Genomic DNA, 13,103 nt, shown 5'->3' with positions numbered 1-13,103 from the left:
GTGATGTGTGTTGTCTGTTTGTAGTGAAGTGTGTTGAATGTTTGTAGTGAAGTGTGTTGTCTGTTTGTAGTGAAGTGTGTTGTTTGTTTGTAGTGAAGTGTGTTGTCTGTTTGTAGTGAAGTGTGTTGTTTGTTTGTAGTGAAGTGTGTTGTCTGTTTGTAGTGACGTGTGTTGTCTGTTTGTAGTGAAGTGTGTTGTCTGTTTGTAGTGAAGTGTGTTGTCTGTTTGTAGTGAAGTGTGTTGTCTGTTTGTAGTGAAGTGTGTTGTCTGTAGTGAAGTGTGTTGTCTGTAGTGAAGTGTGTTGTCTGTTTGTAGTGAAGTGTGTTGTCTGTTTGTAGTGACGTGTGTTGTCTGTTTGTAGTGAAGTGTGTTGTCTGTTTGTAGTGAAGTGTGTTGTCTGTTTGTAGTGAAGTGTGTTGTCTGTTTGTAGTGAAGTGTGTTGTCTGTAGTGAAGTGTGTTGTCTGTTTGTAGTGACGTGTGTTGTCTGTTTGTAGTGAAGTGTGTTGTCTGTTTGTAGTGAAGTGTGTTGTCTGTTTGTAGTGAAGTGTGTTGTCTGTAGTGAAGTGTGTTGTCTGTTTGTAGTGATGTGTGTTGTCTGTAGTGAAGTGTGTTGTCTGTTTGTAGTGAAGTGTATTGTCTGTTTGTAGTGAAGTGTGTTGTCTGTTTGTAGTGAAATGTATTGTCTGTTTGTAGTGAAGTGTGTTGTGTTGTTTGTAGTGAAGTGTGTTGTCTGTTTGTAGTGAAGTGTGTTGTCTGTTTGAAGTGAAGTTTGTTGTCTGTTTGTAGTGAAGTGTGTTGTCTGTTTGTAGTGAAGTGTGTTGTCTGTTTGTAGTGAAGTGTGTTGTCTGTTTGTAGTGTGTTGTTTGTTTGTAGTGAAGTGTGTTGTCTGTTTGTAGTGAAGTGTGTTGTCTGTAGTGAAGTGTGTTGTCTGTAGTGAAGTGTGTTGTCTGTTTGTAGTGAAGTGTGTTGTCTGTTTGTAGTGAAGTGTGTTGTCTGTTTGTAGTGAAGTGTGTTGTTTGTTTGTAGTGAAGTGTGTTATCTGTTTGTAGTGAAGTGTGTTGTCTGTTTGTAGTGAAGTGTGTTGTCTGTTTGTAGTGAAGTGTGTTGTCTGTTTGTATGAAGTGTCTTGTCTGTTTGTAGTGAAGTGTGTTGTCTATTTGTAGTGAAGTGTGTTGTCTGTAGTGAAGTGTGTTGTCTGTTTGTAGTGAAGTGTGTTGTCTGTAGTGAAGTGTGTTGTCTGTTTGTAGTGAAGTGTGTTGTCTGTTTGTAGTGAAGTGTGTTGTCTGTTTGTAGTGAAGTGTGTTGTCTGTTTGTAGTGAAGTGTGTTGTCTGTTTGTAGTGACCTGTGTTGTCTGTTTGAGGTGAAGTGTGTTGTCTGTTTGTAGTGAAGTGTGTTGTCTGTTTGTAGTGAAGTGTGTTGTCTGTTTGTAGTGAAGTGTGTTGTCTGTTTGTAGTGAAGTGTGTTGTCTGTTTGTAGTGAAGTGTGTTGTTTGTTTGTAGTGAAGTGTGTTGTCTGTTTGTAGTGAAGTGTGTTGTCTGTTTGTAGTGAAGTGTGTTGTCTGTTTGTAGTGAAGTGTGTTGTCTGTTTGTATGAAGTGTCTTGTCTGTTTGTAGTGAAGTGTGTTGTCTATTTGTAGTGAAGTGTGTTGTCTGTAGTGAAGTGTGTTGTCTGTTTGTAGTGAAGTGTGTTGTCTGTAGTGAAGTGTGTTGTCTGTTTGTAGTGAAGTGTGTTGTCTGTTTGTAGTGAAGTGTGTTGTCTGTTTGTAGTGAAGTGTGTTGTCTGTTTGTAGTGAAGTGTGTTGTCTGTTTGTAGTGACCCGTGTTGTCTGTTTGAGGTGAAGTGTGTTGTCTGTTTGTAGTGAAGTGTGTTGTCTGTTTGTAGTGAAGTGTGTTGTCTGTTTGTAGTGAAGTGTGTTGTCTGTTTGTAGTGAAGTGTGTTGTCTGTTTGTAGTGTGTTGTTTGTTTGTAGTGAAGTGTGTTGTCTGTTTGTAGTGAAGTGTGTTGTCTGTTTGTAGTGAAGTGTGTTGTCTGTAGTGAAGTGTGTTGTCTGTAGTGAAGTGTGTTGTCTGTTTGTAGTGAAGTGTGTTGTCTGTTTGTAGTGAAGTGTGTTGTCTGTTTGTAGTGACGTGTGTTGTCTGTTTGTAGTGAAGTGTGTTGTCTGTTTGTAGTGAAGTGTGTTGTCTGTTTGTAGTGAAGTGTGTTGTCTGTTTGTAGTGAAGTGTGTTGTCTGTAGTGAAGTGTGTTGTCTGTTTGTAGTGATGTGTGTTGTCTGTTTGTAGTGAAGTGTGTTGTCTGTTTGTAGTGAAGTGTGTTGTCTGTTTGTAGTGAAGTGTGTTGTCTGTAGTGAAGTGTGTTGTCTGTTTGTAGTGAAGTGTGTTGTCTGTAGTGAAGTGTGTTGTCTGTTTGTAGTGAAGTGTATTGTCTGTTTGTAGTGAAGTGTGTTGTCTGTTTGTAGTGAAGTGTATTGTCTGTTTGTAGTGAAGTGTGTTGTTTGTTTGTAGTGAAGTGTGTTGTCTGTTTGTAGTGAAGTGTGTTGTCTGTTTGAAGTGAAGTGTGTTTTCTGTTTGTAGTGAAGTGTGTTGTCTGTTTGTAGTGAAGTGTGTTGTCTGTTTGTAGTGAAGTGTGTTGTCTGTTTGTAGTGTGTTGTTTGTTTGTAGTGAAGTGTGTTGTCTGTTTGTAATGAAGTGTGTTGTCTGTTTGTAGTGAAGTGTGTTGTTTGTTTGTAGTGAAGTGTGTTGTCTGTTTGTAGTGAAGTGTGTTGTCTGTTTGTAGTGAAGTGTGTTGTCTGTTTGTAGTGAAGTGTGTTGTCTGTAGAGAAGTGTGTTGTCTGTTTGTAGTGAAGTGTGTTGTCTGTTTGTAGTGAAGTGTGTTGTCTGTAGTGAAGTGTGTTGTCTGTAGTGAAGTGTGTTGTCTGTTTGTAGTGAAGTGTGTTGTCTGTTTGTAGTGAAGTGTGTTGTCTGTTTGTAGTGAAGTGTGTTGTTTGTTTGTAGTGAAGTGTGTTGTCTGTTTGTAGTGAAGTGTGTTGTCTGGTTGTAGTGAAGTGTGTTGTCTGTTTGTAGTGAAGTGTGTTGTCTGTTTGTATGAAGTGTCTTGTCTGTTTGTAGTGAAGTGTGTTGTCTATTTGTAGTGAAGTGTGTTGTCTGTAGTGAAGTGTGTTGTCTGCTTGTAGTGAAGTGTGTTGTCTGTAGTGAAGTGTGTTGTCTGTTTGTAGTGAAGTGTGTTGTCTGTTTGTAGTGAAGTGTGTTGTCTGTTTGTAGTGAAGTGTGTTGTCTGTTTGTAGTGAAGTGTGTTGTCTGTTTGTAGTGACCTGTGTTGTCTGTTTGAGGTGAAGTGTGTTGTCTGTTTGTAGTGAAGTGTGTTGTCTGTTTGTAGTGAAGTGTGTTGTCTGTTTGTAGTGAAGTGTGTTGTCTGTTTGTAGTGAAGTGTGTTGTCTGTTTGTAGTGAAGTGTGTTGTCTGTTTGTAGTGAAGTGTGTTGTTTGTTTGTAGTGAAGCATGTTGTCTGTTTGTAGTGAAGTGTGTTGTCTGTTTGTAGTGAAGTGTGTTGTCTGTTTGTAGTGAAGTGTGTTGTCTGTTTGAAGTGAAGTGTGTTGTCTGTTTGTAGTGAAGTGTGTTGTCTGTTTGTAGTGAAGTGTGTTGTCTGTTTGTAGTGAAGTGTGTTGTTTATTTGTAGTGAAGTGTGTTGTCTGTTTGTAGTGAAGTGTGTTGTCTGTTTGTAGTGAAGTGTGTTGTTTGTTTGTAGTGAAGTGTGTTGTCTGTTTGTAGTGAAGTGTGTTGTTTGTAGTGAAGTGTGTTGTTTGTTTGTAGTGAAGTGTGTTGTTTGTTTGTAGTGAAGTGTGTTGTCTGTTTGTAGTGAAGTGTGTTGTTTGTTTGTAGTGAAGTGTGTTGTTTGTTTGTAGTGAAGTGTGTTGTCTGTTTGTAGTGAAGTGTGTTGTTTGTTTGTAGTGAAGTGTGTTGTTTGTAGTGAAGTGTGTTGTCTGTTTGTAGTGAAGTGTGTTGTCTGTTTGTAGTGAAGTGTGTTGTCTGTTTGTAGTGAAGTGTGTTGTTTGTTTGTAGTGAAGTGTGTTGTCTGTTTGTAGTGAAGTGTGTTGTTTGTTTGTAGTGAAGTGTGTTGTTTGTTTGTAGTGAAGTGTGTTGTCTGTTTGTAGTGAAGTGTGTTGTTTGTAGTGAAGTGTGTTGTTTGTAGTGAAGTGTGTTGTTTGTAGTGAAGTGTGTTGTTTGTAGTGAAGTGTGTTGTTTGTAGTGAAGTGTGTTGTTTGTAGTGAAGTGTGTTGTTTGTAGTGAAGTGTGTTGTTTGTAGTGAAGTGTGTTGTTTGTTTGTAGTGAAGTTTGTTGTTTGTAGTGAAGTGTGTTGTCCGTTTGTAGTGAAGTGTGTTGTCTGTTTGTAGTGAAGTGTGTTGTTTGTAGTGAAGTGTGTTGTTTGTTTGTAGTGAAGTGTGGCCGTTTACCTTTCACGTGCAGCTTTTGTCTAAAATGTCAGCACGGAGCCCTCTCCACTGATTCCACATATCGCCAATTAAGGTTCATCTCTCTGCTGGGCCTCTCCACTGTCAATTATTAATGAGTACATTGGTGGGGACTTATTGTTTTTTAAAGTCAATATCTGCCAAACCTTTACAGCACCCGTGCGGTGCATTCATAAGTCTCGGCATAACCGCAAAGGTTTAACGGTGCTGCTGCTGCTACTGTTGTGGTGGATTTTCCTTTTCAAATAGTTTTCGCTGTTACATTTTTGCTTTATTGAATGTGCTCTTTTCGTGTATCCTCCTGTTAACGCTTCCAAACCCCCCTCCCCTGCACCTTCCCGTTCGTGCGTGCGTGCGTGCGTACGCACTGTGGGGAGACAAAGGCGGCCTTCATAGAGTGTTCACTCGCAGCACTTGCCCCAACCAGTCTATACGGCTACTACGTACCCGGAAAATTGAGTTCGATTCCCGGACCTCGGCTAACATCGGTGTTCCGTGCTATCTCTGTGCCTGTCTGTGTCCGTATCAGTTGCTAATGTGGCACTAATTGAGCTCGCCGTATTCACTTCCTTCTGCTCTCGTACAAAGGGCAACGACTCAAGGAGAAGGAGGTGGTGGCGGAGTTTTTTTTGCTAGCTGTGACCGGGATGCCATCGTGTGCGTGCGCTATTCCCCCCCCCCTCCCCAAGCCGCATTTGCATTTAAACAACAAAGGAGGCATCTGTTCGGAATTAATTACCGAAAGCTATGACCAAACGGCCACATTTACTCCCTCAGTGCACGGTGCTGCCACCACCGCCGTTGCTCCTGCTCGCGACTGGACGTCCACTCATTTCGACGGAGACGGAACCCCTCCAACCGGCGCCTTCGAAAGGCACTTTTGTCAACGAGGATTAACATTGATGTGCAACTTTTACGCGAAAGCCTTCGTTGCTTGCTTTTTTTTTTGCATTCGAATGCAAAATATAGGAATGAATAAATTAAATAAAGGCTCGCGGAGATGGAAACATTTAAACGTCTCGCCGCCGCAACTGAAACTGCGAGGGCGATGGGGCTCTGCTCATTTCAGTCGGTGGAAATTCCGTGTCCCTATGCCAGCGATCAGTCTCATGTATGTACGTTGAACTTCTTTCTCACCGTACGGTCGGAGGTGCGATTAGCACGGTTGTGTCAACTCCCCCAGATCAGGATTTGAACTTAGACCCTTGCTACTGTGAGGAAAGCACACCAACTACAGCACCACCTGGCCGAATCCATGACCAAATGCTACATCACTACAGTAAAATGTCAACAGTTAGAACATGAAGGGTTTTGAGTATATATATTTAGATTTATCAACCCACTGAGTTTTTAGATTTGGCAATCCACTGTTGGACAAGGGTCTCCGCATGCTGTGGACGTCGTGGGAGATGTTTGATCAAACTTCACCACACCAGTCAGTACAGGGAGCATGGATATGGGCACATCGACGTACAGTACAACCGTGGATTTGTCTACCCACCACTTTGCCCGTGCAGCCCTATAGCAACCTGTTGATCTCCCTTTCAAGCACTATACAGGCTTAAAAGCCTGATTAGCTTGTGGGATATGAGACTGTGTGCATTCTGGGTGATTTGGTCATCGGCATGTTTTGGTAAAATATCATAATCGTGATAATTCTGATGAAACAACATTTTGTAAAGATTTAGTTTCTATATTTGTTTTTTTTACGTGCCGTGTCTCGCTGAACGGCGAAGTGGCAGAGGTCTTAACTTTGCAATCGAAACGATCACATTTATAATCCTGCTCAGAGGGGTGACTCAAACATGTCCCCACGGAAAGTTGAACTGTGAATGTTTCTCGTTCACCTTTAACGTGGCCCATGGGGTTGTTGCTCTTTAAAATTCAAATCAATGAAAGCCGGCGTAGTTGTTAAAATAACATATTGAGCGCTCGTTTGTTCGCCAAGTCTGCTGCAAGCTGACGCTTTATTAATCCCTAACAGGAGAAGTTTGTTTCACAGCGCGATTCACACCGAACAGAACAAAAGGCCTCCATTGTTCGTGCATTTTACGTGTAGTTATTTTAACGGGGGCACGAGTCGTACGAGCGTGTAGGCTTGTGACATGGCAGCCGGTTTTTAACCGCACGTTTCTTGCCTTTATTAAATGTTCCGTAGATTTTTTTGTTCATGAATAGAAAAAATCCCCCCTCTCTTCTCAGTCCTTAATTATTTTACGTACGTAGGGTCTACATTTTATCCATGTTGAAAAGAAGGCTCGCTGAATATCGGCGTTCTCTTTCAAAAATACTTGGCCGATTGATTTGGTGCACGGTTTGTTGTGTGGGAGGAGGCAACCTTCTTAAAACTTATCAAGAACGCTGCCTCCACCCATCGGCAAGGGCACCTTGGACGCATCACTGTGGGCGCCACGGTGGCTAGGAGATGTTAACTCCCTCGCCTGGTATACAGGAGGTCATGGATTCGATCCCGACCCTGACGATGCCTGTGTATTTGGAGTTTGCGTCTCTCTGTCTCCCCGCGGTCACGTGGATTTTTCTTCGAGTCTTCCGATTTTTTCTCTCCACGTTTAGAATCAACATCGTGTGTTTAGAATATTTGCTATAGATGTACATGTGCTAAGCCACTTCGCTGAGCTATTATTTGTGGCCAGGTCGCTTCTTAAAAGGACTGCTATAGCTCAGTGGGATTTACCTGGTAAAAAAAAAGTTTAGTTTTTCGGGTTGATGGCCGCTCTTCACCAATTGCCTTCGACGCCGTTAACAGCTCTCGTCTCTAACGACAGCTCAAAAAATATCTCGCAACTAAATGGCTCCCGAAGCTGTCTCGAGCCCGACGGCTCGCGCGGTGCCCCCAGGTTCATATAAACGCTCTGCGTCATCGGCAGGATCAGCATTTGCTTCGCCGTGTCAAAAGGAGGGGGGGGGGGGGGGGGACGCGACTCGGAATCTCACCTGGCAGCCGCTCTTCGCACTGGCGGCCTATGAACTCGGGAGTGCAGTGGCACTTGAGGTTGGTGCCGTCTTTGCCGCTCTCCAGGAAGCAGGTTCCACCGTTCGCGCAGAAGCCATCGTGGCATTTCTCTCCTGGGTCAAGCCGGGAGGTGGGGGAGGGGGGCGGCAAAGCGGTTAGCACACCGCTCTCATCAGTTCGATTCCTGGCCACGGCAAACAACCGGCGGCGGTGAGCGTATTTGTCTGAACCGGCCTTGGGCGCTCCGTTGATCGACCTCCGCTGAAACAGCGTGGTGAATTATGGTCAGGTAACCCGCGCAGCGTGGTGAATTATGGTCAGGTAACCCGCGCAGCGTGGTGAATTATGGTCAGGTAACCCGCACAGCGTGGTGAATTATGGTCTGGTGACCCGCACAGCGTGGTGAATTATGGTCAGGTGACCAGCGCAGCGCGGTGAATTATGGTCAGGTAACCCGCGCAGCGTGGTGAATTATGGTCAGGTGACCCGCACAGCGTGGTGAATTATGGTCAGGTGACCCGCACAGCGTGGTACATTATGGTCAGGTGACCCGCACAGCGTGGTGCATTATGGTCAGGTGACCCGCACAGCGTGGTGAATTATGGTCAGGTGACCCACACAGCGTGGTGAATTATGGTCAGGTGACCTGCGCAGCGTGGTTGAAATATGGTCAGGTGACCCGCGCAGCGTGGTGAATTATGGTCAGGTGACCTGCACAGCGTGGTGAATTATGGTCAGGTGACCCGCACAGCGTGGTGAATTATGGTCAGGTGACCCGCACAGCGTGGTGAATTATGGTCAGGTGACCCGCACAGCGTGGTGAATTATGGTCAGGTGACCTGCGCGCGTGACCCACGCAGCGTGGAGAAATCTTCGTCCAGCAGTGGATTGACAATGGGCCGTAAATGACGTTTTTTACGTTAATGTTCTTAACTGGTAAATATGAAAACAGGAGGCCTCCCCTTCTCACGGGTCAGCATTCAGCTCACGTCATCGTCATAGATCACTCCGTCTCCCCCCTCACCCCCGCTGTGAAACTTTCATCTGTGCTCGGATTCACGACCGGGAAGAAACGATCAGTTAAAACGCAGCAGCAGCAGCAACAACAGCAACAACAACGGACGCAGCTGTGCTTTTTAAAAGCTCTGCTGTTTTTACATCACCTGTGCGGTGGAGAAATAGCAGGTGTTCTCCGATATATTTATTTATCTGAATGTGTTTTGAGCATCCACATCATCCTGGGTGTGACATTAAGCTGCAACCCGCGACCTAAAAAGACAAAATCAAAGGGAAGCCACCCCCCTCAACCAATCCTTTCCCAGTTACGCCTAAAGAGCCCTAGTTCCTGAGCGTGGCGACGTGACGTTAAGTGGGATTGGATGGGACGGGGGGAGCTTGAGTCACGGCACCTTCTCCCGGGAGAGGACGTCTTACGAAGGAGAGCAACATCGCCTGTACGATGCAGTGACACGAAGCTGTGCCACAAGGCATCCAGACTCGCAATCTCAAGGGTTGGGAGTTTAAAATCCTTGCTGGGGGGGGGGGGGGGGGGTTAAATCGACGAGGGGCGGTCCTCAAAGTTCAATCTCCTTTCACAGGGCCCATTTAAAAAAAAATAAGTTCAGAGGCCACCAACGGACTTGGAGCAACTGTGGCAAGGAGTGAATGAAATAAATTGGGGGAGGCCAACAACAACCACAACCACACGTACTTTCCCACATCTGCTCGAAAACAAGCCTTGCTAATGCCCCATCAGCGTAACGTTAGCGAGAGACTCAAATTGAAAAGTCGTTGTGACCTGCTCACCCCGTGGCTTCAAGTGACAGGAAGTGACAGGAAGCCCCCCCCCCCCGAGTCCTCAGCTCAGCCCTCGAGCTTCCTCTGCACACTGGAGGCGAAGCACCGCCGCCTTGGTGCTCATTTGATTTGTTTAACGTCCACGTTTTTTTTTTTCAAAGCGCGCCCGCGTGCCTGCTCAACGGTTATTGAGGACGCTCGCGACGGGTCGACGTGCCCTGATACCGACGACCAATTTATTGTCCGCAATCGATGAAGCGCGCCCGTTGTTGCTTCAATCAGGAAACGTTGGCGCGCTGAGGGTGGACGGGCGAGCGGGCTTGAGGCTGCCGAGCTTTGGCCGATGGAACCATCAGGCCGCTGCTGCCGCTGGCTTTGTTTGTTGTTGAAATGTTCTGACCCCGTGCCCCTGCTGGACAACTGTGAAAAAGAGGTTTATAGCTCATCGGATTCCTCCCGTATAAATGCATTTTTTTATTCTGATTTCAATTGGACCACCGTTACAGACGTGAGCCGATGCTGACCGAGGGCGCCGACCGCACGTGTTCCACATTCATTCTGCGATTTCATGGTAGCTTCGTCATCGGCATGCCGTTCTTATTGATCGTGTTCAGCTTCCCCACGAGCCCTCCTACTACCATTGCATTAAAATAACAATGATACAATCCTGAACATTTGTTCCGTGTTTTGTTGTTGTTATTATTTCGACTTGAAGGGATGGCTTGTTGGTGCTGAGGGCATTTGGCAGTGTCATCTGCGCGACCTTTAATTCCGCTCGCACACGATGAAGGTGGAAGACTCCGCTAGCGTGAGCCATCGCACACCGCTTCTCCACGGATCTAGTGCCGTACAGACAATGTGTGAGGACAATTCCATTCCGGTGTCTTCACGTTATCATCGTCGTCGTCATCAGCCGTGCAAAATCCACTGCTGGATGAAGGCCCTCCCAAAGCCGCCGCCACCCCTCACGATCTCGCGACGTAGCAAATCGATCTGGCACCTGCAGCCGAGCTGATTACATCGCTCCATCACCCCAGTGGGTGTACTCTCTCAAGCGTCCCACTGCTTGGCTGCCACCACGTGATTATTCTCGATCATCATCATCACATATAATTAAAGTAACTTTAAAAAAAATCCAGACCAACTTTAGCCAGCGGCGGCGGCAGCAGCGGCAGCGGTTGTTTTCGCAAGCAAACGCTCGACCGGCTCTGACCTCGGTACGGGGCTCTCGTCAGCAGTCCGGTTTGTCAAACAAACGCCGCTGCGTCATTAAGATGACTGCTGGCAAGAGCACCCCATGCGAACCGTAGGGCCCCGGCTGTCGCGGAGCTTCTTGGACGAGGATCCGCGCTGCACGCGCGCAACTCCACGCTGCGTCTTCGCGGCGTGGAGACGTGGACGCCTCTTGCTCCCCCCCCCTCTCCCCCCTAAAGGCCGTCGGCCCTTCTTCTACTTCATACTGTGCTCGGCAAACAATGGGCGGACGTGCCCGGTGTCCCCGCGCGCTTTTTGTTTTTCCGTAAATGAAGCCGCAGCGATGGGACGCCGAAGGGCGCTGACGCACGTGGGCCGGGGGGAGCGCCAGAGTCACGCATCGCGCCTTCTTCTCGCTCTCGCCGGCCAACAGGTTTACAAAAATTGTCGACCCCTCCCCAAACAATGGCACTCCCCCCCCCCCCACCCAAAAAAATGTATTTTCTAGGCATATATACCTACACAACATCCTATATGCAATAGAGTCAGTAGTATCTGCACAAATGGGGGGGGGAGGGGAAGAGGACATTAGTGGGGTCGACGGGGGAGGCGCGAAACATCGAAACCCCCTCCCCCCAGGAGCTAGAATAAGGTGACCAAAGACCACCGAAGTTCTCGTCGTAGAATTCGCCATCGACAAACGGTTGGTTATTACAGTACGGAATGTGCTTACAAACGCAGCACAGTGTATATACAGTATATAGCCAAGTAATTATATTTGACGTCAGTCTCCAGAATGTAGCGTCTCCGTCTTAACCACGGTCTGGGTGTCTCCGGTGTGTACGCGATCCGTACCAAGGCTGACCTTGTCTGACCTCTGGGTAGCCTTGTTTGCAAAGCCGGATTAGCCCATGGGTTATATTGGTTCGAGCATACATACGCAGACGCGTCTGTGTTGTCAACACGCGTTACATAAACAAGGTCTGTTCAGTCCATCAGTCTTTACAGAGCTTTGACTTTGCAGAGCAATATTATCAAGTGGCAATTGTTTTACAGAGTAAACGCCGGACTGATATTGACATTCTGGGTCTCATCAGCAGAGACTTGTTAAACGAATGCTGGGTTACAGCCCAGAGCTGCTACACAACTCACAACACTGTCTCCTCCTCTCTGCCGGTCCACACGCAGAGGTGGAGCTCCCTTCAATGTGTATTATCCCAGAGCCTCATAGTTAATTGACAAATGCGCCTTATTTTAACTAAAATTGGCCAAACATTCCAATGCAGGATGCTCATTAAGATAATTGTTGAAGCTCAAGATTTTTTTTTTCCTCCAGGATACATACAGTAGAGACAACATTTTCATTATCATGCAAGTGGGTGACGGGATATTTTTTTTTCCATCACCTCTCTTCTCATTGACAAAAGTCAAGCTATAGTTCTATGGATATGCTGTTCCTGCCTTGGGATTATGTAATTTCCACCATAGGCTCACCACCACAGAGATCATCATCAACCGATACTCATCTGAGTAAGCAAAAGCGCCGACCGACTTTGTGGCTGTTGCGATCGATTTTTTTTCCAATCCTCTTTACACGGTGGATGAAACAAATACAACTTCGTGGGAAGCAAAAAAAGGTTGTATTCAGAATAGATTTATGGTGATGGTGAAATAATTGTTTCACTACGTCTGCCTTTCTCGCGTTAGTTTGAAAACAACAACAACAAAACTTGAGTTTCATCCATTTTGTTTTGTCGTGTCCCAAAAACCGCATCTGTGGCAATGTCGTAACGCAGGTCGTGAAATGAAAGCAGCTCCGTCGGGACTGCCATTTAGAGAAACATTTCCCAAGCCGTGGCCAATGTCACGTGCTTATTTCACTGCCAAAAAAAATTAAGCATTAAATAAATAGGCACACAGAACCGTGGTGGTTGATGGGTCTGCGTGGGGGGGGGGCGCTCTAAAAATGCTGGGAAAGGGCAGCTGCCCAAAAACCGTGGGCACTGCGTGGATATTTCTGGCGGTTTGAGACGAGGGGTAGAACGAGGCGCCCGCAAAGTGTTTGTGCGGAGCGATGGTCCGCTCTTCGTAAACACGTGCACATGCGAGATCGCGTGGAATTGACGTGAGAGTATTTGTACATTCTCGTTCACTGTCGGAGCATCCGGGCGTTGTTCACGAACACGTCGTGACTAAGCTTTATCAGAAACAACAACAACAAGCGATTCAACGAAACATCGCGTAAAGATGTGATTTGTGACATTCTCTCAAATACAAATATAATGGCAATAATAATGCCATGCATTTATTTACGTATTTGTCATGGTGACGCGTATATAATAATAACAACGCAGTTTATTTATTTTTCCAGGATAGCCTCGCTTGAGTCTGAAGACACTCTTACAAGGAGGGTCCTGCACTGGAATGTTTGGCCAATTCCTTGGTGGCAAGATGTCATCTCCCTCGCCCGGCATGCAGGAGGTGATGGATTCGATCCCGACCCTGACGCCTGCTGTATATTTGGCGTTTGCACGTCTTACTACTCGTGGTGGTGTGGACCTTCCAGCATTTCCCTCCACATTTAGACTCGACGTACGTTTAGTGTGTTTGGGTGCTATAAATGTCCACATGTCAAGCCACTTCGTTGGGCTACGATTTGTGGCCAGGTCACAC

The 13,103-nt window shown here is 46.2% G+C and overlaps 1 protein-coding gene across 8 annotated transcripts in view; it reads right to left on the bottom strand.

The window, feature by feature from the left end:
- The window catches only part of LOC116941870 (lactadherin-like), a 170,856-nt gene that overhangs the window by 39,399 nt on the left and 118,354 nt on the right, over nt 1–13,103 (bottom strand). For all 8 annotated transcript variants that reach the window (XM_076066716.1, XM_076066715.1, XM_076066717.1 and 5 more), the window contains one exon: nt 7,421–7,552. In XM_076066716.1, the coding sequence (XP_075922831.1) occupies nt 7,421–7,552 (132 nt within the window). The remainder of the gene's footprint in view (nt 1–7,420; nt 7,553–13,103) is intronic.

The sequence above is a fragment of the Petromyzon marinus genome, chromosome 13 (genome assembly GCF_048934315.1).
Source record: "Petromyzon marinus isolate PM22_M1 ecotype Great Lakes invasive population chromosome 13, UKy_Petmar_22M1.pri1.0, whole genome shotgun sequence".
Taxonomy (NCBI): Eukaryota; Metazoa; Chordata; class Hyperoartia; order Petromyzontiformes; family Petromyzontidae; genus Petromyzon; species Petromyzon marinus.
This window is presented reverse-complemented; position numbering and strand designations above follow the sequence as displayed.